Genomic DNA, 25,593 nt, shown 5'->3' with positions numbered 1-25,593 from the left:
ACCCTCATCCTGGAAACAACGTGAAACACTAGGCTGGGGAAGTAGTGCAGTTAGGTAATTTCAGACTCTGGTTATACAGCACACACACAGGTAATGTGTATTAATTCAAAATGTGATAAGTCCGTCCTGATTCATTTAGAGGCTCTCCTGCTGATTCTTCTGTGTGGGACTCTTGACTTCTACTACAAAGGCCTCCCTTGAAGGCACTACTGCAAGCAAATGCTAAGGTGTAGTGATGGTCACTGATGTCTTAAAGTGGGATTAGACAAATTAAATAATTAGAATTTCTGGATGTGATAGATAAGCAGAACCTTCAGATTAAAAGGCAGTATGCAACCAAATCTCAGTTACTAGAGAGGCAATGGTGTGGGAGGCCTAATGCCTTCATGCCCTGGTCATGGCTTCCTAGAAACATCTGGCTGTATCAGACAGACCTTTGGTCTAATCCAGCAAGGCTCTTATGTTTCAGAAATAAGAATCTTATCCTTTACCTCTACAAAATCAAATAAAATTATATCCTCAGATTGCCTTCCTTCAAATCTCTATAAAATATTCTTAGAAGTAGCTCTGTATATGCTATGGGTAACCAGCACTTAAGAAAGTCTGGTCCTACAGGAGGCAGTAAGGCAAAGTTCATGAATTTATTCATCAGCTTCCCTGTACATTGAACAAAATTACATAATCACACTTTAAAAAGCCATTTACACACTTGTGGAGGACCCCAATGTAATAATGAAATTATACAATAAAATACACTAACAGATAATGATCAAATGAAGAAGCTTCTGAGATTTCCCCCCTTCTGTTTCTAGAAAGGAAAAGCAATACATTTCTTGGAATAAAATAAACAATAGTGAAGTTACATCCATGAGGATGTCTGCAGTGCACACACACACATCCAGGAACTAGACAGTGCAACAAGATTTTATGTCTTTATTTGAAAATTAAACAAAAATACAATGCTTTAGTACAAAATTGAGCTTTGTTTACCTGATTGAACGATACATCATGAAATCAATTGTTGTACACCTAGGAAATTTACCAATAGAACTTTCTTCCACTGGCGTATACACCTTGATTTGCCGCATATGAGTGTCTCTTCCATTTTGGTGATTGGCTAAAACAGCAATCTGAATCATAAAAGTGCGGATAGGTTTCTTATGAGTATCTGTTAAGGCTACGTGAATCCAACCACTGGGTTCCACTAATTCAAGTTGCTGGAGAAGAAAAGAAGAATAAAAAGGTAGAAATGGAATCAGATTAAATTATCACTTAGCATAAGCAATCAATTATTCAGTACAAAAGGAAGTGGACTGAAGTGGAAAATGAGAGTTGAGCATACATGATCCCACAGTCGTCTCACATTTGCTACATACACAGTCCAGCACGGACCTTGAGAAGGAAAAGGAAGGGCTGTAATGCTTTTTTAGGCATCTGCAAAATGCCACTTCTACATCTTAACAAGGAAGATACATACAGTGGAACAAACGCTTCGGGTAACAAGCTCCGCTAACCCGGAAGTAGGTGCTCCTGGTAGTGAACTTTGACCCGGGATGCAAGTGGAAGTTGTGCAGTGGCAGCGGGAGGCCCCATTAGTGAAAGCGCGCCTCAGGTTAAGAACAGTTTCGGGTTAAGAACAGACATCTGGAACGAATTAAGTTCGTAACCGGAGGTACCACTGTAGTTCTGCCAAAGGTAAAAGTGTTCATGGGGCAGGAGCTACCAACACTGAAAAGTTATTGGCATGTAAGGAAATATGTATGCTAGACTTTTGTGAAGATTTTTCTATCTTCTTAGCAAAGGTTGTCCCCTCCCCCCCCCCCCGCCATGCTGCACATCTTAAGTTTTTCTATTTTGACGGTTTGTGAAATTTCATGTCACTGGTGCAGTTAGCATATAAATCAGAATTTAGTGCTATGTGCAGGAGTGGGAATGGACCTAAGCGAAGCCCTGAGCTTGTGTGCTTGCACCTTCTCCCTCTATCTCAGGCAGGAGGGCTTCTGCTGCATTTAGTTTCACTTTCCATGAACAAATTCCGGTCAGTTTCAAAATGAGCCAGCTTCAAACCATGGGTAATTAAAACTGGCTTGTTTAACTAACCTGAGGTTGTTTTAAACCACCGTCTATGGTTCATACATGATGAGAAAGCAAGGATTCATAGAAAGTAAAACTAAACACTGCAGAATCCTTCTCCTGGCCATTATGAGAGGAGGAGAGGAAGGAGTGCAAGAGCCAGAGCTTTTCTCAGACTCAGTCCAACTGATACACTTAGCAATAAACCATGGCTTAGTTGTTATGTGCAGACAAGCTCACTGCCATGTATAAAACCATGAAGATTAATATCTCACAAGAAGTTTAATTCACGACCTGCAAAATTAAGACTCCTGTTATCTTATTCCAACCATCCATTCCTGACATGTTGCAACATGGATATGACAATGTACACAATTTAACTATGTTAGAAGAGCACTGTCAGAATGTGGTGTGGAGTAAGGAACAAAGGGCAGAATCAAAACTTAGATTACTGGTTTCAGATATGAAACAGCTATTCTTTTATTTTTGGATTTACAAATTGAGATCAGATATTTAAGAGGCGAGGATAGAAATAAATGATTTTCAAAAAGTAATTAGATTTTTAGCATTTAAATTGGATTTCTTTTTAAAAATCGTATTAATTGCCCTTTTAAAATCCAAATGTTACAGTATTATAATAACATTATTAGGTCAAACAAAATGCCAAAAAGTTGTGAGCAACATGGTTGTTTATAATTTCTGTGTGCTTTTGTTTAAAAATGTAAGCTGGGTTCAAATCTCTACTCAGACACTGAGTGACTTTGGGCTATTCATCCCTCAGCCTACTACAACAAAGGGTTATTGTGAGGGGTTTTGTTAAAATTAATAAGCAAGGGGGGACTATGTATTTTACTTTACGCTCCTTGGGAGGAAAGAACGGCTATAACCACAATAATAAAATAAAGTAAACATCCAGCTAACCCATTTTTTTTAAGTGTTTATCATGATATAGTTTACCAAATTATACGAACAAAAAGTTCTCTGCAAATAAAACTTGCAAAAATAAATTCTTACCAGAATGAATACACACACACACACACACACACACACACACACACACACACTTCAAGTATGTCACTTCTAAACGCTGAGCTGAAAAGCCCTCTCAATAGGCAATGATTTCTAGTAATTTATTGATGCACCGTATCTTGGCACTCAAAAAAAAATGCCCCCCTCCCGCCTGCCCCCCCTGGTGAGTTTGCTGCACTTCCCTGAAGTGCACGTGCCTCCTCGTAACAGCTTTAAAGAAAGAATAACTTATCCTGAATTTTGCAGTCTCTGCCCCATGGCTCCCATGTACCACAACATAACTACAAGGAATAGGTTTCAGCAGGCTGCTGTGCAATTCCAAAACTGGAACTGTCAACACATGAAGTAGCAGATTTTGGGCGCCTGCCATCTCTTCGCTTAAGACAGAAGAGAACAAGTTAATAGCAATGATGCACCGGTTCCAGCTAGAAAGTGAAGCGTATCCAAGAGAAACTTCAGAAATTCCAAGTGAGTCAAAAGGAGGGACACCACAAGAGAAGCTTTACAAGAAATGCAGAAGGAACTCCAGTCAAAGAGCTCACTGTGGAGAGGCCGACTCGCTTGCCCTCGTGAAGCAACGACCACCTAGGGAGGTGACGGTGTGGCCACCATCCGTTACCTCCTGTAAATGGTCAAGACGTGGCTTACTTCAGTCCATTAGGTCAGAAGAGCTTTCTATTCACTCAAGAAGCTAAAACAGACATTCCTGGAGAGCCTACAGGAAGACAGTCCGGTTCCAAATAAATGCCAAATATGAAGAAAAAAAATATTTCAACAACAATTTTTGTAGAAGGAAACATATAGAAAAGGAAAGACCATCAAGATGGTGGAAATGACGAAATGCCATGGCAGGGAATCCTTGAACACAGTCCAATGAAGGCTCAGAGGAACAGTCTCTGCACCACACACAACCTCTTTCCTGCAGGATTAAACAAAATTGTGGACACCAACAGGTGTAGAAAAGATCACAATTTTGTATTTTGCCATGCGCTCACATAGTTGGAAGCAACTGTGCACTGTCCATTTAGCAAAAGTGACATGCGCGATATGGCCTTCAGAGACGTATTGAAGGAAACAATAGGTGAATGTGTCTTTTTCTTATTTTAAAAATAAATCTTATTTGACAGTGATCAGTAAACTCAACAAAACTACAACCCACCTAGCCACCCACAAACATAATATTTTATTTGTGTGTGTTTCAATACATCATAGGTACTAGGCAACAGAAGTATGAAAAGTTACTTGAACCAAAGTAATAGGTAAGTTGATGTGAATGTCCAACAAGCCATTACTTGAAGAAGAGGCTTGTCTCTTCAGCAGTGGGAGCTGCTGCACTGAATGAACACAATAGAAACATGACTGTACAGTCATGTGGTACCTTTCCTTCCATAACACACATCTGAATTGTACTTAGAGTGTATTGTAAATTTATGACAGGTCTACCACACTGTCAAATGCTGTCACTGTGACAAATGCTAGCCATTCCTTGTTTCTGTCTCATTCTTTTATCTCTTGTCGCTGACAGACTGGGGAAACATTTGATCTGTTTCCACTAACAAATCTTAATTCACTACTTGCATCACTTTGAAAATGGATCAATGGCTTGGGACTGAAGCAGGGTAAGGAAATAATGGCACACGGCCATAGTAATCTCACTGAAACAGAGCTTGGGACTTTTGTTTAAAGGAAAGGCGGGATATAAATGTTTTAAATAAAAAGAAAGAGGTTAATTCTTGCTAGAGCTTTGCATGCAGAAAAGTCAACTGGACTACTGAGAAACTGTGTGGGACACTATAAAAGTCTGGAATCTCCTACTGACTTGTCTTCTGTCATTGGTAACTTTTGCATGTGCAAAGAGGGGAATTTTAAAGGTCCTTGGGCCCTCTTAAAATTTTAGAGCCCTGAAGAGTTCTAACTGAAAGTTGACCTCATTAGATTTATAAGAAAGCAAAAAAGACGTCACTTGGAGGTTATCCACAGTAGGAAAAGAACTGCAAGTTTCAGACATTCATACATGGCCACAAATAAAAGAAAGTTCAATCAAATGCATCATGACTTGCACAACCCTTACTTTGGGTTTGTCATTTACTAGGACTAGCACTGCAATAAACATTCCTTGACTATAGAAAAACAGCAACACAGACCAATGCTAGCTAATTCATGACACACTTTGCACATAAAACGGTAAAGATTTATCTGCTTGTAGAATATTCTTAAAGATAATTGTCATGGCAATGTACAAGAAACAGAATTTGGACATCTACAGCATACCTGCTGTCTGTTTGTGGTACTTCAGATGTCTTGAAGATGACTTGCTCAGATGCACAGACTGAGCTATGTGGCATTGGTCGCATCTGATATAACTCAGAGCAAACTTAAACCAGCACCCAAGCCTAAAGTGAGGATTGCAGCTGAAAAGCTTATTCCCTGTCTGCTCTGGTTCAAAAAGAACAATACACTTGCCTGATTATAAATGGAGAAGGTGCTTTGCTAAGGTCCCCAGTCTCTGTGACATACATAAGCAAGCTTAAACTGGAGCTACTTATGCAGTATAATTCAACTGTAGGCTATTTAAAATAGTACATCTTGCAGGGCGCACTTCAGGGACCTCACAAAGCAGTTAAGAAATAGTTTTCTTGAAATCTCAGCATCACGATCAGGCAGCTCAATACAGATCTTCTTTGGAGTGTGAAAAATGACCACATAGTACTGAATGCACTGGCTTAGGATGGGATCAACATATGCCCAGGAGGTGAAAGCACAAAAAGCAATTGGCTAAACATTAGACAATACCTCATACAGTGACTTAACTTATTTACACTGCAAATGATACAACTCTGTACATGATTGCCACATTGGATTGGTTTAAGAATGACAACACGTCCAGTCTACTGGTTTTATGCTCTTTTAGCCAAGGTTTGCAGACAAGCTCTTTCCCTAAGGACAAAAGAATTATCTAAACAAGCATTTTTGATAGCTTACAGATTTCCTAACCTAGTACATTAGGCTTCAGTTTTTGGGTCTCACTCTTAACTAAAGTGGGTTGCAGCAGTAGCATCATTCCTATTTTGATATAAAAGTGGGGAGGGGCAGAAAGGCATAGACTAGATGCAAAGGGGCAGAGAACTGCTTCTTGGGCAAAAGAGGGAATTCTGGTAGGTGTGATATTTTGATCACAGGGCCCAAAATTTCCTCTTCTGCACTCTGCTCAAAAAATCAAAAGTGGTTCCCAGCACCGTGGGTTGAGGTTATAGGTAAATCCCAGAAGCATGCTCACAGTACGTATTGCTCATCTTCTCTTTACTCCTTTTTGAAATTGACAAGTAGCAAACCAGGACAGTTTTTCTCTATTTGCTTTACACAGGTTACACATTAACAAACTGCAACTGATGTCACTGTGGTTACATCAATGCAAGCCACTTGGCACACTAACACAGATGCGTCTATCTACAGAACTGGGATGCTTTTGTGATAACGCTGCTTAGACTGCAAGCAGCCTCCACTTGGTTTCCCCCCATTCCCCCTCTCAGTGTGGCCCCCACCTCACATTCCAGGCCTTCCCCAAGCGTCTCCCAACCCTCAGGACAGGCTTTTCGTGGCATGCAAAAGGCTGCAATGAGAAGGAAGGAGCAGAGAAATGCCCTTGGGCAAGTGCTCTTCTGCAAACGCTGCATCGGATACAATTCACAGTGTTTTGTTTTGCCATAGTGAGAAGTTTTTTAATAAAAAAAGAAAAAAGTGCATGCCAAAATGTTGAGGGAAAAAATAATTAGTTATTTCCTAGCAGTGGTTTTGGGTTTTGTTTTGTTTTTTGCACCATATCCCCATACAGACACAAGACTGTTGGAAAATAATTTTGCTTCACTTCAACTCTCTGCTAATTCAATTTGTCCTGTTTTTATCATATATAATGGAAAGAGACTATGAACGTGCAAAAAGAAAGTTCATAATTTACTTTGAAAATTGTTTGTTATGTCTAGACAGATTTCCTGAGCATGAATAAAATGAGTAATCTATATATAAAAAAAATAAACTAAGCAATGGAATTAAAGTAATTTTGCATCTGCACAACTGAACAGAAATATGCTAAAGGGCTACAGAATATAAGAAGACCAAGAATGCCACACTGGACCAGTCTCTTACAGCCTTTGTAGGGTTTGCATCATACAAGCTTCCAATTCCATGTTAATGTTAGTTAGAAGAACAACAGGATACACTACTGAGGTGCGCTGCTCACTCAGACATCTTTGGTATTCAAACGAAGGTAAAAAAACACATATCAAGCAAGCTGCATACTAAATGCTCAGCAGAGGTGCTGCCAGAATTTGACTTTCACTCAGTTCACTTGTATGCCTCAAGAGGAAATGTAATCAGACAAACCCTGGGGGGTAGTGGGTTATTCTCGCCTCCACATCAGATCCTGGACCACAGATTTTAGGGGGGGGGCAGGATGCTCCATTATAGTTTTTCCTATTCTAGATCTTTTCCTGGACAAGTGAACAGAGGAAAAAGTACAGTGCTACCTCAGGTTAAGTACTTAATTCGTTCCGGAGGTCCGTACTTATCCTGAAACTGTTCTTAACCTGAAGCACCACTTTAGCTAATGGGGCCTCCTGCTGCTGCAGCGCCGCGGGAGCACAATTTCTGTTCTCATCCTGAAGCAAAGTACTTAACCTGAAGCACCATTTATGGGTTAGCGGAGTCTGTAACCTGAAGCATATGTAACCTGAAGCGTATGTAACCCGAGGTACCACTGTATTCAGCTTTACTAGTAGAGAATGAGGAAGTGGACTGCAATAAAAAACCATGCGGCAAATTCGACGGTCAACTCTGCCAGTGGGGGTGTGTGTCACTTTTCAGGGAATAAAAAACACAGGTTTCAAGAGCTGATATCAGTATTTGAGTAATGCTGTGATATATAAAGTTTTGTGGTACCAGATGGGCTTGCAATCATTTGCGGGGGGTGGCAGCAGAACTCTTATTACAGCAATACATTCAAATGAGTTTGTTTGTTTCAACTGCATTTTAAAGATGGTGCAACAAACATATTAACTATGCTACAGCTTCATGCAACAATCACCCTCACTAGTTCTAGCTGATTTCGAGGGTTGCATCATTTCAATAATGACAGATAAATGTTTCTGCAGTGATGCACAACTGGCCATCACGTATGAACAAAGGCAAGCAAGCCATATTTCAAAAACTGAAAATAGATTATATATTCCAAGCAGTACCCCCTCCCCCAAAAAACCTTTTCCAGTGCTTGCAGTTTTTGCATTTGTGACTATCTACATTTCTCCCCCCTTTCATTTATGGTTTACCTGAGAGGTAAGTTACAAACTGCCAATGCATCGCTTGAACTCTGCAAATCAGCTATCAAAATTATGACGAAGATGCTGAAAACTCTGTGTGTTGGGGGTGGGAATTAATTAAAAAGTAAAACAGAAAAAAGCAAGCATCAATGGGAGCTTTTTATCTTGGAAACGATGTGCACATTGCATCTGACCAAATATGGAATACAGCCGATCTAAACATTCTAACACTAGAAGTATCTGCGCAATCATTTTTGTTGTTAAGGTATCATCCAGCCAAGGTATACTTCATCTAAAATGAAATCCAAGTTTAAGATCTTCAATGGTTATATGTCAATATTTAAAGCTATCATTTCCCCTGCTACCACACACATATACATGCAAACACTCCTTCAAATTTTTTTTTCTTTCAAGGCAGAAAAAACAAATACAGGATAGAAGAGCATCTGGTGTTGTGTGTGTGTGTGTTTGACGCAACACTTATTTACTTTATCCAGCTCCCTCACCACCGTTGGTTTCTTTTCTTTTTTGATGTAGTAATGATCATCTGCGAAATACATCTAGTGAGCCTACCAAAGCAAACTGAACAATATTCGCTACAACCTTTAAAACACAAGGGCCAAAAAAAACCTCTCAGTACACTCTCCAATATTCCAAAGAGAACTTTGAAGGGGGGAAAATGTGTGTGAACAGCAGACATTGATGTTCACACAAGCACACTGCATACAACTCAGCAGGCGGTATTTCTGTTTTTATTGGATTAAGCCCTGGCACAATGGAGTTTCAATGCCATAACTGCTTATTTCACTGTGTGCCAGCCTTGAAAACAGGTAAAGAGAAAATAAAGCCAGGCACATAAAAGAGAGAAAGCTGCACCCCATCTATTTTTTTTTAAGAGTCACAAAATAGAACGTTCTTAATTCTTCATTTCAAACTATATAATTTATAACCATGACACGAATAGGGAAGAAGCACAAAGGAGAAAATACAGAAACATAACTTTCCCAAGGTTCAGTTTGCAAGGACCTCACACAAAGTTTTTTTGTTGGTTTTCTTTTGCTTGCGACTCTTGCTAGAAACAGTATTATTTGCTAAAAATGCAAAAGCTGCCAAAAGCTATGGTCCATCTAAAGCAAACATGTTTAAGATGGAAACGGAGAGCCAGCACTGAAGAAAGGCAGAATAGAGTATACAAAATTTCTGTAAGGTTGCAGATGAGGTTGTTCTGTGCTGTTGCAAAGCTGAGCAAGTGTAACTGTAAACAGATTGTGTTCACAGATTGAGGATTTGAATTATATAAAATACATTAAGACAGTAAGAAAAGTAATCACATTTCAAGCTTTCTAATTAAACTACTTCCACCCCCCTTCCCCGTCAAGTTATTGGGAATTCAACGCTAGTCTTGGTTCACATGCTAGAACAATGGGAAAATTTTCCGAATGGTTGAACGCTAACCCTGACAAGTGTGGAGAGCCAACTACAATACATTATATGGTAGCATAACCTGCCACCCACGATGCTGAGAGAACAGCTTTCAAACACATGCACTGAGCTGTAAAACCACAAAATCCCTTATTACATATTGTCTCTCTTACTTTAGGTGAAACATACCATCATTTCCCCCTCATTACAAATCTAAGGGACTTTTTTTTAAAAAAAAACCACCATCTGTAAGCTAGCTTTCCAGTCAACTAAACTATCATTTTAGATATCAGGTGCAATTTTGATCATTGCTTTTTAAAAGAAGACAATCATCTCCCTGCGGCTTATAATGAATCCAAGCATGTCATCTTTTGAGGTTCTCGGAACTTATTTTTACAGCTATATTTTATTTAAAAATAGTTGTCTCCTGCTGTTCTTTTCCAAACCAAAGCAGTTTCTTTCCATGTGACATTTCACATCATTTAAGGAGACAAAATTATGTACTGGAGACTGTATTTTTGAGTATTTCTTTCTCAGAGGAAATAATGCATTATGCTTTTCCCCATCCCCCATTTTTTTTATAGTTTAAATAAAATCTTCTCATCACTGCTGTAACAGATTTAAAAGATGGACCACAGTGACATTTTATATTTTAAAAACAGGAGCAGTCCATTTGCTGCAGTTGCTTTCTACCAGGACACAATGCTGATAGATTCACAGGAACATGCTCTTGAATATCCAGATGTACTGTTCTGTATATTGGCTCACTAATGCAAAAATCAGACATCACTACAGAATGACAAACATACTCCACCCTCATTACAACACAGTGTGGTTGGAAGCCAAACATTCTTGCCTTTTGATCAGAAAAATAGGAGTTTACAACAAAAGCAAGGAAAATGGACAAACGGAGACATGGAGAAATATGTATACTAGCTAACTTAACAATTGCTTGGAAATCTAGCTCTAAGTGAAAAAACCAAGTTTTTTAGGTTTTTTTTAACACACACATGCCTATCAAAACAGCAAAACTCATTGAAATATTTAGCATGCTGACATTCAGTCCATGATTTTCCAACCCTCTCCAATGACTGAATCATAGCATTCCAAGGTTCTTAGAGGATACTCCAATTTCTTATGGAATTTCTTCACTTACAATTTTGTTGGCAGGGGGAATTTTGTTTGCAAGTGTTTCTATTATATAGTGACATGGTCAGTTAGTCCAGCAACCTATTGGCCATTCCGCCCATTAGCTTAGCGGATTGTTTGGTGGACCACATCCAGAACCCACAACAAAATGCAGCTCCCCTTATAGATTGGAGACCACTGGCTGTCCAGGGATATTGCTAATAATTCTAACCACAAGAACTAGCAATGAGCTCGCACCACGCTGAACCTGGAAGTGACCCCAAAAGTCACAATGGAACAAGGTGTTTGCAGGCTTTTCCAAAAGCGTGTTCCAATTATATGCGACTTAACGTAAGCATGTGGTGCCTCGGAACGTAATCCCCATGTAAATGGAGAGTTGCCTGTATTTCTTTTGCTTTGTAGACTATGAGCATGAACCATAAAGGACCTCTCATGTACACCTAAAAAAGTCCAATCCATTATTAAGCTTGGGAATTTTACATTGTAAACCATCAGGATTGCAACGATGTGATTTGGGGATATATTAGCACATAAACTACTTTGGTTGCCCTGTATGATGACCTCTGTCGGGAGAGAGACAGAGGAAATGTGTTCCTGTTAATTCTTCTCAACCTGTCAGTGGCTATCAATAGCATTGTCCATGGCATCCTTCTGGAGCAGCTGTCTGAGTTAGGGTGGGGTGGTGGGTGGCACTGCTTTACAGTGGTTCCAGTCCTGCTTGGATGGTCATTTCCAGAGGGTGATGCTTGGGGAGTGCTCTTTTGGCCCTGTGGAGCCTTCAATGTGGGGTTCCTCAGGGTTCCGTTTTATCCCCAATGCTGTTTAACATCTACATAAAACTGCTCAGTGGGGTTATCTGGAGCTTTGGAGTATGTTTTCAATAATGCTGATGACACACAGCTCTACTACTTCTTTACATCTGCAGGTGTGGCAGTGGATGTGCTGGACTGCTGTCTTGCCTCGGTAATGGACTGGATGAGAGCCAACAATCCAAAGAAGACTGATTATTCATTATTATTATTATTATTTATTAAATTTGTATACTGCCCTTCATCCAAAGATCACAGGGCGGTTCACAACATAAAAATACAAAATGAGAACACAAAATACATAATAAAAAACAAACAAAACAATAACACCCCTCCCACAAACACATTTCAATCAGCCAAAGGCCTGGTTATAGAGAAATGTTTTGTAGTGAAGGTGTCAAGTGAGGCTCTCTGGAGAGAGCATTCTATAAACAGGGAGCCACTGCAGAAAAGGCCAACTCTCATGTTGCCACCCTCCAGACTGCTCATGGAGGAGGCACATGAAGAAGGGCATCAGATGATGATCACAGGGTCCAGGTTGTTTCAAATGGGGAGAGGCAAACTGAGGCACGGTTAGTGGGAGGTTCCCTAGACAGGATAGATGGAAGGTTACCTGCTCTTGATGGGTCACAAACGCTCTTAAGGAGCGGGTACATAGCTTGGGTGTACTCCTGGATCCATTGCTGTCACATCTAGAGAGGGATAGCTTAACTTCTTTTGTCAATGCTCTGGTAACCTCTAGACTAGATTACTGCAATGAGTTATACATGGGGCTGTGAAACATTATTTGAGGTGCTGCCTCTGAAGACAATTTGGAAACTTCAGCTGGTGCAGAATTTGGATGCTGGATTTGACCTATAAAGCTTAAATGGCTCAGGACCACAGTACCTCAAGGACCGCCTCTCCCCATATGAACTGACCTGGACCCTTTTAAATGTGTGTGTTGTGAGGAGAGGATTATTGGTTTTTGTTGTTGTTATGGTTATTGTTGCTGTCGCTGGTGCTGCTGTTATGATAGACATTATGTGTTTTCATTTTGTACTTTTATGCTGTAAAACACCCTGTGATCTTTGGGTAAAGGGAGGTATATAACTTAAATAAATAAATGAATAATAGTAACAACTTTCCAAAACAGCTTGTCATTTAACATGAAGAAGGGAGTAGCAATGTTGTTATTATAAAAGTAGATGTCAAAAGCCATCTGGGCACATTTAATTAGTTGCTGTTCTTTGGAACCATCCATATGCATCATGTATGTACACTTTCATTTTTACAGGAATTATGTGTTCCACAGTGCTCCTGCCACCCCTGGGAATGTAACCATGATTGAAAGCAGCTTTCCCCAACCTGCTGCCCTGAAGATGTTATGGACTACAACCTCCATCATCCCTGACAAATGGCCACGCTGGCTTGGGTTGCTGGCAGCGGAAGAATCAAGTGTCCAAATAGACACTTGTCACTCAACAAACAGGCACCATTAAAATTATTCACAAATTCTAATGCAATCAAACAATATATACACATGGAAAAGTCCTCAGTGTGTGATCATTGACTAACAGCCGCCATCCAGTTTAGAGAAGCTGCTCATCTGCTTATGAAGCAACAAATATTCCAGAGTGATAAATAGGGTGGCAACATGTCCTTCTGGCTATCACATCTTCCAAGGCTGGGGAAAGCATGCCATGGTGCTATTTCTATCTTTTGATGTTACTGATGGTAAACTGAGATCTGTTTTCTTAGCTTCGGTGATGTTTTATTGTGAGTCTATTGAATTATTGTAACCCACCTAGATATATTTAGGTCAACAGAAGGTTATAAGTACCTCAAATAAATAAATATCCAGCCACCTGCTTGTGCAAACAGGTCCTGCTTTTGGACTTCCCATGCTGATTGACCACTGCGAGAACAGAGGGGCTTTGGCCTGCTCCAGCAAGCTCCTCTTAAGTTCTCCTTGTCCTTTAACACTACCATATACTAGCTGGTCCAGTTTTAAAGGCATAGCTTAGTTATTTGGAATAATGTACTGGCAGAGGGCAAGGGCCATGACTGAGTAGACCAGGGGACCAGAAGAAGAAAATGTGGAGTTGCCTCCCAGTCACTGATGAAACATCAGTACTTAACTAAGGAAATAGCAAGATGCAGAATGCTGCAAAATATGAGAAATATCTATGTGTTTTGGATCCTCACAAGAGAGCATATCACTCAGGAGGGGCAGAGTAACCCACCCCACCCAATTAAGTGATCAATTTGCTTTTGAGGGCTCTTTTAGGTATATGGCCTCATATATACACATATACAGACTACTAAACTAATGTTAGCTATGTGAGCCCTTAGTATGGTCTGGACTATAAATCTATATAAATAAATAAAACTGGAAGAAGCCCCACTGAATCCCAACACTTCATGACTTTAAAACTAAATTGGCATGTCTTATAAAGAATCCAACTTCTATGAACCAATGATATGGTAAGAAAATATACGAAGACAGAGGCAGAATAAACGGGCTATAGCCCAGCCTGCCGTATGGTTGTTTGCTTTAACCCAGTCCATACAATCCATTTATGGTAGGTCTTTCAGCCTGAATTGTTGGGTCTATCCACAGTTTACACACAGGCCCAGTTCACAGACAACACCAAACTATGGTTTAGCGCTACTTGGGCAAGGCCTCCACAAACCTAAGCAAAGCACTGGGCTTATATGCTCCATCCTCCGCTCTTGCTATGCAGCAGGATGAGAACTTCAGCAGAATTTAGTTTTGCTTTCAACAAATCTCAGATTAGTGTTACATATGAACCAGGATGAACCAGGGATCCTGGTTTAAAACAATGGTCAGTTAAGCAACCAGCTTCATAACTGGTGGCTTGAAATTGACTTGTTTGAAAACTGACCACACTTCGCTTTAAACCAAGATTAAACCTAGATTTTTGTTTCAGACATAACACTATGCCAAGATTTCTTTATAAAGTATGGCATGGTGTGGCACTGCTGCTCCCCTGACCTCTGCCTGGTTGAGCTGCTGCTGCTTACTAGGAGGCAGAGGGGTGGCAAGGGGTAAACGCAACAGCAGAGCTAATCCAGTTCTAGTGCCAGTGTGTTTCCATTGTGCCAGTTTCTCTACCCACCCTTCACCTCCCCGTAACATGACCAAGTGGAAACCAAGTGAGTGGCGCATCCCACCCCCACTGCCCACTACTGCTTAAAAGGGGAAATGAAACTCAGCTCAAGTCCTCCTCCTGGCCATACAGGAAAAGCCCAAGGCTTTGCTCATGTTTGTGGAGACTTGTCCAACTAACGCTAAATCATGACTTCATGTTCACACATTAACGCTGCCACACTGTAGGTTGTTTCCCTAGAAAGAGGGAGGGTAGTACATTTGGATGTGTACAAAGGCTATGCTGATAAGGCACTTGCCTTTACTGGATATATTTGTCATGTTCAGAACCTTATAAATGCCATTTGCCACAATGGTAAAATGTTTTGCTAATTATATATAATAGGAAGGATAGGGAGGTGATTTTTTCTTTTTCTTCCTTATTTGCTTTTTTAACCTTTTTTGGACCTAGCCTTGGCAATGATTGTTTTTGTTTGTTTGTTTTTATGAAATTGCATGGTCAGGATCCCATCAGCCAGATAACTACGTAGTTACATATACTAATGGGGCTTTTCTATTGGGTTTCTTGCAGCTTTCCCATACAACCAACTGTTTTTGAACCTCATGGGGAGTTTTAAAAAGCAGCTGGTGATATTGCATAGGGGATCGCTTATTTTGTTCCAGAACCCCAGCTAATACTATACAGTGGTACCTTGGGATGCGAACGGGATCCGTTCTGGAGCCCTGTTTGCAACCTGAACGCAACGTAAGCTGCAACGGCGCGTCTGTGCATGCGTGGGTCACGTTTTGCCGCTTCCACGCATGCGCGTGACGTCATTTTGAGCGTCTGAGCGTGCGCGAGTGGCGAAACCCGGAAGTAATGCGCTCTGTTACTTCTGGGTTGCCGCGGAGCGCAACTCGAGCGCACTCAACCCAAAGCACGTTCAACCCGAGGTATGACTGTAGTTGCTATTTCTTAGATTTTTACCTGCTCTTCACCACAAGGTCCCACTATGAACAGTTCTCATGCATTCATTTAGGTGCATTTTACAGATCACAATATTTTTACAGAGAAAAACCTGACAAAAATAAACATGTTGCTAGACCCAGGATTAACAAACCCTCTAAGAACACTGATAAAGTTCTCCAGTGCTAATGCTACCACAGAATGGCAGGTTGAAAAAATAATTTATAGTGAAGCTGGCCCATATGCCAAATTACTGTTTCTTCCCAAATGCTGACAGATTCACGGATACAATCTCAAAAAGTTGAAAAAATATAGTTCAAATGCAGTTTCCAGATATTCAAAGGACAGTAATATACGAATTTTGGTTCCCAAGTTTAAATGTTTTCCAGATTAGAGTAGCTACTCCAAGAAAGGTAAACACACACTTCATATCAGGTGCAAAATCTCAGCTAACACTAAGAAGGCATTGTTTTATAACAGTCGAAAACAGAGAGGAAATACAGGACAACATCATGGGATTTTCATTATACACCATGAGCTGGGCAAGCATCCATGGAAAAATATTAAAAATTATTTAGTTGGATTTTCCATCCAGTTAATCAGCCTCAAAACAAGGGAATAACTGTACAAAGAACTGACGTTGCTTAAAATAACTTAAAATTACATTGGGTTGGGTAAGGAGCAATAAGGAAAGTAATATGACTTGTGACATGTTTTCTGTTTGGGGGTGTTGAATAGTGTAATAAGACAAAACCACTTTGCGTATAGATCACTGTTGCTCCATGAATTAAAACAACAACAACAATCAAACTACAAAAAGGAAACAAACATTTGGAGGTTGGGGGGGCAGGGGGAATAGTACTCCATAATAGCTTGGCAACAGTTGAGAAAGGCATCCTGGTTTATAATTTGTGTCTATGAAAACCTAAAATTGTCCACTGAAGAATATTTTCAAAACTCTCTCACAAACAGATCAAGGGTGGCATGAAGAGCAGAAGCTTTCAAGTTTCTCGCCGAGCCCCTGAAAATTACCAAGGATACACGTAGAACTACATATCATTATAGATGTATAAGCGTTTACTACGAGTAGAGAGGGTGGTGGAGCATGACTCCAATAGCTAGTATTTAAAGCCAACAATGACATCTAGTGGACACTAAATGTAAAAAAGGAAGTACAGATAAGAAGGAGGATTTTTAATTTCATGCTGGAAGAAACGCTTTTGGAGGTGCAACAGCAACCTTCGCCTCCCCAGAGAAAGAAAACACCACAGTAATTGTGAGTGTTCCCTGCCCAATCCTGTTCTCTGCTATTTCCCTTATATGCTGCCCTTTCTGTATTACCCCACCCCCATGATTCTAATCACTGTTTTTTTCTCCTTGTATTTGTAACAGGAGCTATCCTAGCTGATATGGGATCACACAGCGAACAGGATGACATCACAATCCTACATAGCCCAACAGATTTCACTACATGACTGTATCATTAAATGCAAGCAAAGCTATTCAGAGTGAGGGCAATTCTTTCTGGATCAGGCAAGCGGCTGCTCCCAGCCGACCAGGAATCACTTCTTAAAACAGGATGGCCTAACACTGCAGAACCAACCAGTGTCTTTGTCACTGAGGGCAAATACATTCAGAAGGATAGCAATGCCTCCTGAACATGTAATCTTTTTGCAGACAACAGAAGCAATCACACACACACACAAATCACCAATGGGTGAACTTTCTGAATGTTCATTTAAAGCAGCAAGTTCTACTTTTTTAAAAAAAGGTTGTTTTGTTTCCTTTCTTGACCCAGAGATTAAATTAAAACTCCCAGGATGCAACTGTGATGCTTCTTTAGATGAGACAGTTGTGACCAACTCAGTGCAATTTGGAACTCAGCGCTTATGGAAGTTGTAGCTGGAGGGCACAAAGTTGGGGAAAGCTGACCTACCTTACATTATTCGACCTTGGGGATCATAATGCGGTAATGCAGGTGGAGTGGAGGGATAAATTTGCATAAGATGGAAAGGCAGGCACATTCCCACACATTTATGTGTCCTAAACCAAACTTGGTAAAGCTGGTACCATCGGTGCTGGCTGGGGCTGATGGGATTTGTAGTCCAACTGCTAGAAGGCACCAGGTTGGTGAAGCCTGCTCTAAACCCTAGTTAATGCTATTTCTTTCTGCTCTAGCAATTTGTGTTAACTTTAAACTGAATACAAAATGAGAGGCTGCCCCACCGTCTCCTCAAGTGGGTCTTCTCAATGATAGAACCTCCCTCAGCTAATTCATGAGATGGAGACAGCAGTGGCTTTTAAATACCTCTAAATACTGTATCTTTCTTTGCTAGATTCTAATTCTTTAACTTTTTAACTCTGTTTCATACACTGCTTAGTTTTATTTGATATGTAGCCTTTTTACCTTGTTTCAACTTGTTTTACCTTGTTTCTGGAAAGCTTTTACTGAATGTCATGTAAAAAAAAAATCAAGCACCATAGACAATGTATTGTCTGACTGAAAATAACTGGTCTGACAAAATGTTTTGAGGAGTAAAGCACACCTACCCGGATTTCCTGTAGATTGTGGAAGTTGTTTCCTACCCTGACAGAGATCTTACTTGGAGTGTAGCTTTCATCTGATTTATAATCTGCATAAATACACAGCGTTTTCACCGTTGTTTTCCTCCTGTAAGTAAAAATAATAATTAAAAATGGCAAAACCGAAGCCCTGTTAAGAATTATCCAATACAGTAGTACCTCAGGTTAAGTACTTAATTCGTTCTGGAGGTCCGTTCTTAACCTGAAACTGTTCTTAACCTGAAGCACCACTTTAGCTAATGGGGCCTCCTGCTGCTGCCGTGCCGCCGGAGCACGATTTCTGTTCTCATCCTGAAGCAAAGTTCTTAACCTGAAGCACTATTTCTGGGTTAGTGGAGTCTGTAACCTGAAGCGTATGTAACCCAAGGCACCACTGTATATGTGTATGTGCTATTTATTTATTTATAAACGTATTTCTATCCTGTTTCATAAGCAATCAGGACAGTGTTGAACAACAAGACATAAAACACTGTTAAAAAATACAGATCATTGTTAGTGACTGGCTAATTAAACAGCTGCAAAGACTCACTGGCATAGAAAGGTCTTCAAGAGCTGCCTATCAAATCTCTGGTGGAAGGGTGTTCCATAGCATCAGTCTGGCAACACTAAAGTAGAGGCCATTTCAGCCTCTGCAAAAAGGGGGAAAACTAACAGCACTCCTTCAGAGGATCTCACTGATCAATGTGGGACTTAAGGACTCAGACAGTCCTATACAGTATATATTTACTTAGTATGGAAAGTTCAACACTTAATTTATCCTTGTCTATCTTAATTATTTTATTCTGAAACATTACAAGCCACTTTGGGAACATGCTTGAATGGTGGGTGAAAATCCCTAACACAAAAGACAGCTGACAGAAATGAATTGTTTCATACCAAGAACCATGTCCGTTATTTTATAATATACTTCTAAAGAGACTCGTTCAAGGGCCAGCTCTCATATGCCTTCAATATGGCTGTGCTGACAGGAGGAAGGCACCAAAAGGGTCTTCCTCACTGGAAGAGTACTGCATTTAAAAGGACTTTCTTCTGTGTAGACACAGTCACAATTGCACTGCAAGGTTATCAGCACCAGTGTATGGAATGGCATGTTTAGGCCAATGTGCTCCAAGACCTTCAAGGTCAATCAGAACACTTTGGGTTAGGCACACAGCAGACATGGAAGTATGCAGACAGCTCTGAAGTTAAGGGATCATTGGCTTCCTTGGTTATCCTGATGTCCAGCCCCTTAGAAAGCTTAACTCTCCTTGTATAATTTTTATATTTATTTTTATTTAAACCCCATGTTTTTTTCCCTGACAGGGACTCAAGTCAGCTTACAGATTCAAAAACAACAACTAAAAACATAGAAAAAAAAACAATAATTAAAAAACCCAGTAAACATTGACAGAAATTTTAAAACCATACAAATAATTACAGTAAAAATAGCCAAATGCCTAATTATATGCATATAATCTGAGGATGGGGGACGGGAGGGCCATTATGGGTAACTTGCACCTCTCAACTATTTTTCTTTCCAGGTAAGCATATGAACAATAAAGTGTGTCTTGTCTCAACACCTGCAAAGGTGGATGGAGTTCAAAGTCAAGACAAACTTGCAGCAATATGAGAACAACTAAAGCCACTGAGAAAGGGAATCCATTGGATTCTGAGCTTATAGAAACTAATTCAGAACTATTAGCCCTGAAACAAGTTCAGATTTCCTCAATCATTATGTTTGACTTTTAGGCAACAGCAGATTTAAACAAGCCAAATATCCACTAACTATAACATTATGAAGCCAAGCTACAGTAGACCTAGTTTCAAAAGTTATAACTTCTGACCATTTTGCTACAAATCATGTTTGGGGATTAGCTATGATAAATAAAACAAAATAACACACTCCTTCTGCAGCCTCTATCTTTTGCCTTCTTCCAAAGAAAGTAATAATGACTGCATAAAATCCAATATATATAATATTCATTACCTGAATTGAATGTTCACCAAATGAGGTTGTGATCCATCAGACTGCCAGTATGTTTCTAGATTATCATCTCGTAACTGATCCACACCGAATCCTAGCGTGGAAAAGTACATATGGGTTTCACCACTGCACTCGTATGATGGAGATGTCAAAAACATCATAGTCCAGTGGAATCTTGGTTTTTTTAACGTAATCTGTTCTGGAAGACTGTTTGACTTCCGAAATGTTCAAAAACCGAAGCAGCTACTTCCAGGAGCATTTACTTATAGGAAAACTCAATACGGAAGCCAAGTGGCACATTCAGCTTCTGAGACGTTCGAAAACTGAGGTTCCACTCTAATATATATCCTAGGATCTGGGAGGCCCTGTTATGGTTCTGAACATGGGAACAAACTAATAATAGAGTACTGTCACCACAGTTATCCAGAAAACTCCACTAGCAATATTGGTACAGTTCCAAATTCCTCTATTTTTTTCTTTTTTCTTAGATCAAAAGGCCATATAATGTAGAAAGGCAAATACACATTAGATAATTTAAATTGACACAGAAAATCACTGTCTAAGTAGTACTTGAGAAATTCAGCAGATATGAATAGTTTGTATGTGCACACTTTGCACTTACCTGGTTTACAAGAGGAAAGTGACCAAACAGCTTGTGATCCAATTTCTCGAACAGTTCCAGTCCTTTCCAGTTGCTTTGGATCTGCACCGGGTGGTGTCTTGTTAGCAGTGGTCATTTTTCACTAGGAAAAGGAGGAGTTACAAATGTGTTTTAAAAAATAATCCAGGTTCGAGACAAAGGAGAAGGAAGAACAATATTTTGAAAGTCTGCCACAAACACAGCAACTTTTGGTGGCAATGTAGACAGCCTCTTTGGCACATGCAAATAGCATATATGTAGTCAACTAATTAAATATGCTTGCACTTGATGCTAGCACAACAGAGGGAACCTCTTTACTATATATATATATATATACATATATATATATATATAAAATATTTTTATTTAATCACTCACCTGGTAGCCACAGACAACAAGGAATTACATACAGGCTACTGAGTGGCTGCTGGAAGAGGAAAAGAGAAACCTAACATATTGAAGAAGGCGCTACAGCATTTAGGACCACAATCCTCACCTTTAACATTTTGTATGGGGAAAGTCTAGGGATAAGTTGCATTTTATGTTGCAAACCACCCTGTAGTCTCTTGATGAAAGGCAGTATAGAAATGCAATAATAATGATATATCATATTAATGATATATTTCAGCCTATGCACGGTCTAGTTGAGACTAATCTTTGGCCCTCCATATGTTGCTGTACTCCCATCACCCCTGACCACCAGTCACATTGGCTGGGACTAATAGCAGTTAACAGACCAGCAGCTCTGGAAGGCCTCAGGTTAGCCACTCTTTGTCCAGTTATACAGTAGGGCTGCAAACCTACAGACACCTACAGAAGAGTAAGTTGAACTTAACTTCAGTATAAACATCCAATGGGATGAGGTTGCAAGAATATCTAGTCTGAACACTGTACAGAAAATGAAACAAGACATATTAAGCTATCTGGGCTAGTGGGAACAAAATCTGTGCAAAATATATTCAGAAAACCAACTTTGAAAGAATTGTATAATTGCATTTTTCCTTTTCAGAAGCCTATGTGGAATAGGGGACAGTTAGGACTTGGACCAGGGACAGCTAGGTTCAAATCCCCACTCAGGATGAAACTCAGCTGTGTGAACTTGGGCCATGAGTATCTCTCCATCCCACAAGCTTGTGGGGATAAAGTGAGAAAGCATCATAGATGCCCTAATTCTGAACTCCTTGGAATACAAATCAAAAGAATCAGCATTTTTTGACTCTCCTTTTTATTTTTCCTTCCGTTTATTTTGCATGTTTAATTAATCACCGATTTATCTGAAATATATCAAATTAAGATAATAAAAATAATGCATATTTAAGCTGTAATTAAAAGAGCAATTCCCAGATCAGACACCAGAAGGCAGTCTTTTCTGAACAAAATATCCACAAACTACTATCTTTTTTTTGTTGTGGTCCTTCATCTGTTTAGCACAAGCAGTAAAAGAAGTAAATTGTTCTTTGCGGATCTAGTCACAATAGAAACATAAAGAGCCATTATCAGGAATGAATTATAAAATAATTACACAATGGGAAAATTCAAAGAGACCTTTAAGTTGTATTAGTTACAGCTACTGGAATAGTTTCAAATTTATTAATAGCAATAACAATTTCCAGTGTGTCAGATCTGGTTTCCAAACAGTTTTCAAATTCTTCAAAATGTCAAGAATCTGTGGTTTGCAACCATGCACCAATTGCGTCTTAGGAAGCAATTTTCCATTGTAATAACATGCTGCCTTCATGGTTGGAAAACAGAATTTTCATGCAACACAAATGAAGAATGTTTCCCTAGACCCAATTACAGAGCAAATATTTAGGAAGTCAGACATCATGGCACACTTTTTTCTGCAAGACAAACAATATAGGACATGGTGGTTAAGACTGTTTTTGCAATTAATAAAAGACCAGTTTTTGCAATTTCTGATCTTTCCTCTAGATAATCTAACCCATTCTTGTAAACAAGCCCACCAACAGAGGGCCTGCAAAGGAAGTACAAAAATTTCCATCCCTCCTGTAGCAACCCACTGCATTTTTAAGCTGGGCTAGGAGAAAAGGGCATCCCTTCTCTGGCAGTCCACCTGGTTCTATGCTAGATGGGACAAGTCACTCCATCCCTCTACTGCCAGCCTTTTCATTTGCCTGAATGCAATGCCTTGCCACCTATGTACTTTGGAGAGAAGGGAAGCATGGCCATTCCATCAGTTCTTCTGAGAGACCGGCCACTTTTGGCCCTTCCTAAACTGTTGCCTGGCAGCATTTCATATTGTTAATTTGCTTAAAACTATTATAGTTACATATGCCAGAACCTATTTCAAATTTTGAGTGCTGATATGCTCCAAAGAAGCCAAAATGACGCAGTAATCAGAAATAATGGTTACTAAAATAAGTTGTCAAATACATGAATCCTAATGGACTATAAAATTTCTACCAGTATTGGCTAAAAAACCAAGCCTGGTCATTGACATCTGAACTGCTGAAGGCAAGAAGCAGGTGTTCTCCTCCCAGGTATGCTACTGTTGCAGGATCTGACTACTGCCTCCTTTACTCCCCCAACAGTCTTCAGTTGAGGGAGATGAGTTGCTGCCAAGGCAAGTCCTAGATGCTGCTGCCACCACTTCCTCCTCCTCTTCCTTTAGTTATTATTATCCTAGCTGGATCTCATTAACAGTGGCTGCTAGAGAAGGCTGAGCAGCTAGCTAGGCAATGAAGAGGTTTGCAGAACAACTGTATCAGATTCAACTCAGGCTGCCTAAGACTCCATCACAGTGGACAACTAGGAGGTTGGGCATATTTTGATAGGATGCTATCTCACATCCCTCTCAGAGTACCAAGGAACATGTGCTAGGGTGCTGCAAAGCACAGCCTTCCATCTTCTTCTAAACAAGTAACACTGCTACTTTAACAGACTTTTACAGGCCTACCAAGCTGTTTTTGCTGTTGTCACATGAGCAGTCCTCATATGTGGTGGTGGCTGTATGTGTCATGTGTATGCATGTGCTATGAATGTGAAGTTCTGAAACATGACAGTCCAAACGGACATGAGTAAAGTGAACACATGTGCAAGTGTTCCGCATGCAACCTGCGATTTTTTAATCCACCTGGCATCTGTGCTGGCCAGTTTCCTTACAGCATTAGCATGTCAGTGGCACCAATGGCCAATGAATTTAATTGTGACATGGGTGCCTGTGGAATGCCTACATGAGCAAGTACTTTCCCACAGCCCTGCCTCTCACCCATTCCAGCCCTGAATCAGGTGCTGCCACATAGAAAGCCATCCTTGTAAAAAAAGACATAAGGAGATGCTGTGCCCTTTGCAGGGTGCATTGTTTTGAGCGCACATATGTGCGGTAATAAACTTACCAGAAAAGTCAAATAACCCAGATCAGCACCTGTGCCTCACTAACCCAAGTCAAGTCTCTGCCTACCATGTTCCTTCAGTTCAATGAACTAACAGAGCAACATCAAGACTCTGGCTGAGGTAAAGGCACATGACAATAGCTTCTTGGGTACACACAGACAGGAAAGGGGTCGTGAAGGAAAGGTTGTCTGCTCATGAGCAGGGACACTTTCTCCCTTGGTCAAATCCTTCTGTTTTAAGAAGGTACCTCTTCTCGTTCTACACCCTGACTCAAAAGTGTTCCCCTACACCTGCTGATCGGAAGGTCGGCAGTTCGAATCCACACAATGGAATGAGCTCCCGTTGCTCTGTCCCAGCTTCTGCCAACCTAGCAGTTTGAAAGGATACCCGCACGAGTAGATGAATAGGTATAGCTGTGGCAGGAAGGTAAATGGGGTTCCCATGCGCTCTGGCTTCCATCACGGTGTCCCGCTGTGCTAGAAGCGGTTTAGTCATGCTGGCCACATGACCTAGAAAGCTGTCTGTGGACAAACGCCAGCCCCCTTGGCCTGAAAGTGAGAGGAGCATCGCAACCCCAGAGTCGCCTTTGACTGAACTTAACCGTCCAGGGATTCTTTACCTTTACCTTCACCTACACTTCATCTCTGTATCCCATGTCCTTTCTTTCTCTTTTTCTCCACTCAATTTTTTTCTCCTTTCTTGTCTCCCATTATATCTGGCTGCTGGATCTGTGTTTTTTTTGGGGGGGGGGAGGGAACCCGTTTCCCTCCATTGGCGAAGGCAGAGGCGGCAGGTGGGCGAGGACGGGCGTTTCCACTGCTACTTTACCTGCTCCTGAATCTTAACGGCGCGCGATAAATATCCTAACTGGTAGCGTTAGGGGCCGAATCTCTTCCTCTTGTGGGGAAAAAGGGCACATATACTACAGGTGAAGGAGAGCGAGGATGCTGTTGAGGGACGCGGCTTTCCCTCAACAGAACCAGCAACAGCAGCGCTACTTACGCTTCCCGCGTCCGGCGGCGCCGCCAGCGGCCTGTGGCCACGCCCCCTCCCCCGCCAACTCCCTCCCCTCCCGTCGGCTTCACAGACACCCCGTCGCTAAGCGATGGCGTCACGCGTAGAGCGGCCGCCTCGCCCTGCGCTTCCGGCGCTCTGACCCTTGTCTACGGCGGCGGCGCGTAGCTCGCCCACAGGCCGCATC

At 40.7% G+C, this 25,593-nt stretch overlaps 1 protein-coding gene across 2 annotated transcripts; it reads right to left on the bottom strand.

Annotated features, from left to right (window-relative positions):
- Positions 1–919: 919 nt before the first annotated feature.
- ANAPC10 (anaphase promoting complex subunit 10) lies at positions 920–25,490 on the bottom strand. Of its 2 annotated transcripts, none has more exons than XM_053403266.1 (5): positions 25,395–25,490; positions 21,021–21,141; positions 20,402–20,492; positions 18,403–18,523; positions 920–1,217 (listed from the first exon to the last, which is right to left on the bottom strand). In XM_053403266.1, exons 2-5 carry the CDS (start codon positions 21,133–21,135, stop codon positions 987–989), a joined length of 558 nt encoding a protein of 185 aa, XP_053259241.1. In that variant the 5' UTR covers positions 21,136–21,141; positions 25,395–25,490; the 3' UTR covers positions 920–986. The 2 variants fall into 2 exon arrangements, with proteins under 2 accessions (XP_053259241.1, XP_053259242.1); XM_053403267.1 differs by lacking the exon at positions 25,395–25,490 and adding an exon at positions 25,221–25,379.
- Between the last annotated feature and the right edge of the window lie 103 nt (positions 25,491–25,593).

The sequence above is a fragment of the Podarcis raffonei genome, chromosome 9 (genome assembly GCF_027172205.1).
Source record: "Podarcis raffonei isolate rPodRaf1 chromosome 9, rPodRaf1.pri, whole genome shotgun sequence".
Lineage (NCBI taxonomy): Eukaryota > Metazoa > Chordata > Lepidosauria > Squamata > Lacertidae > Podarcis > Podarcis raffonei.
This window is presented reverse-complemented; position numbering and strand designations above follow the sequence as displayed.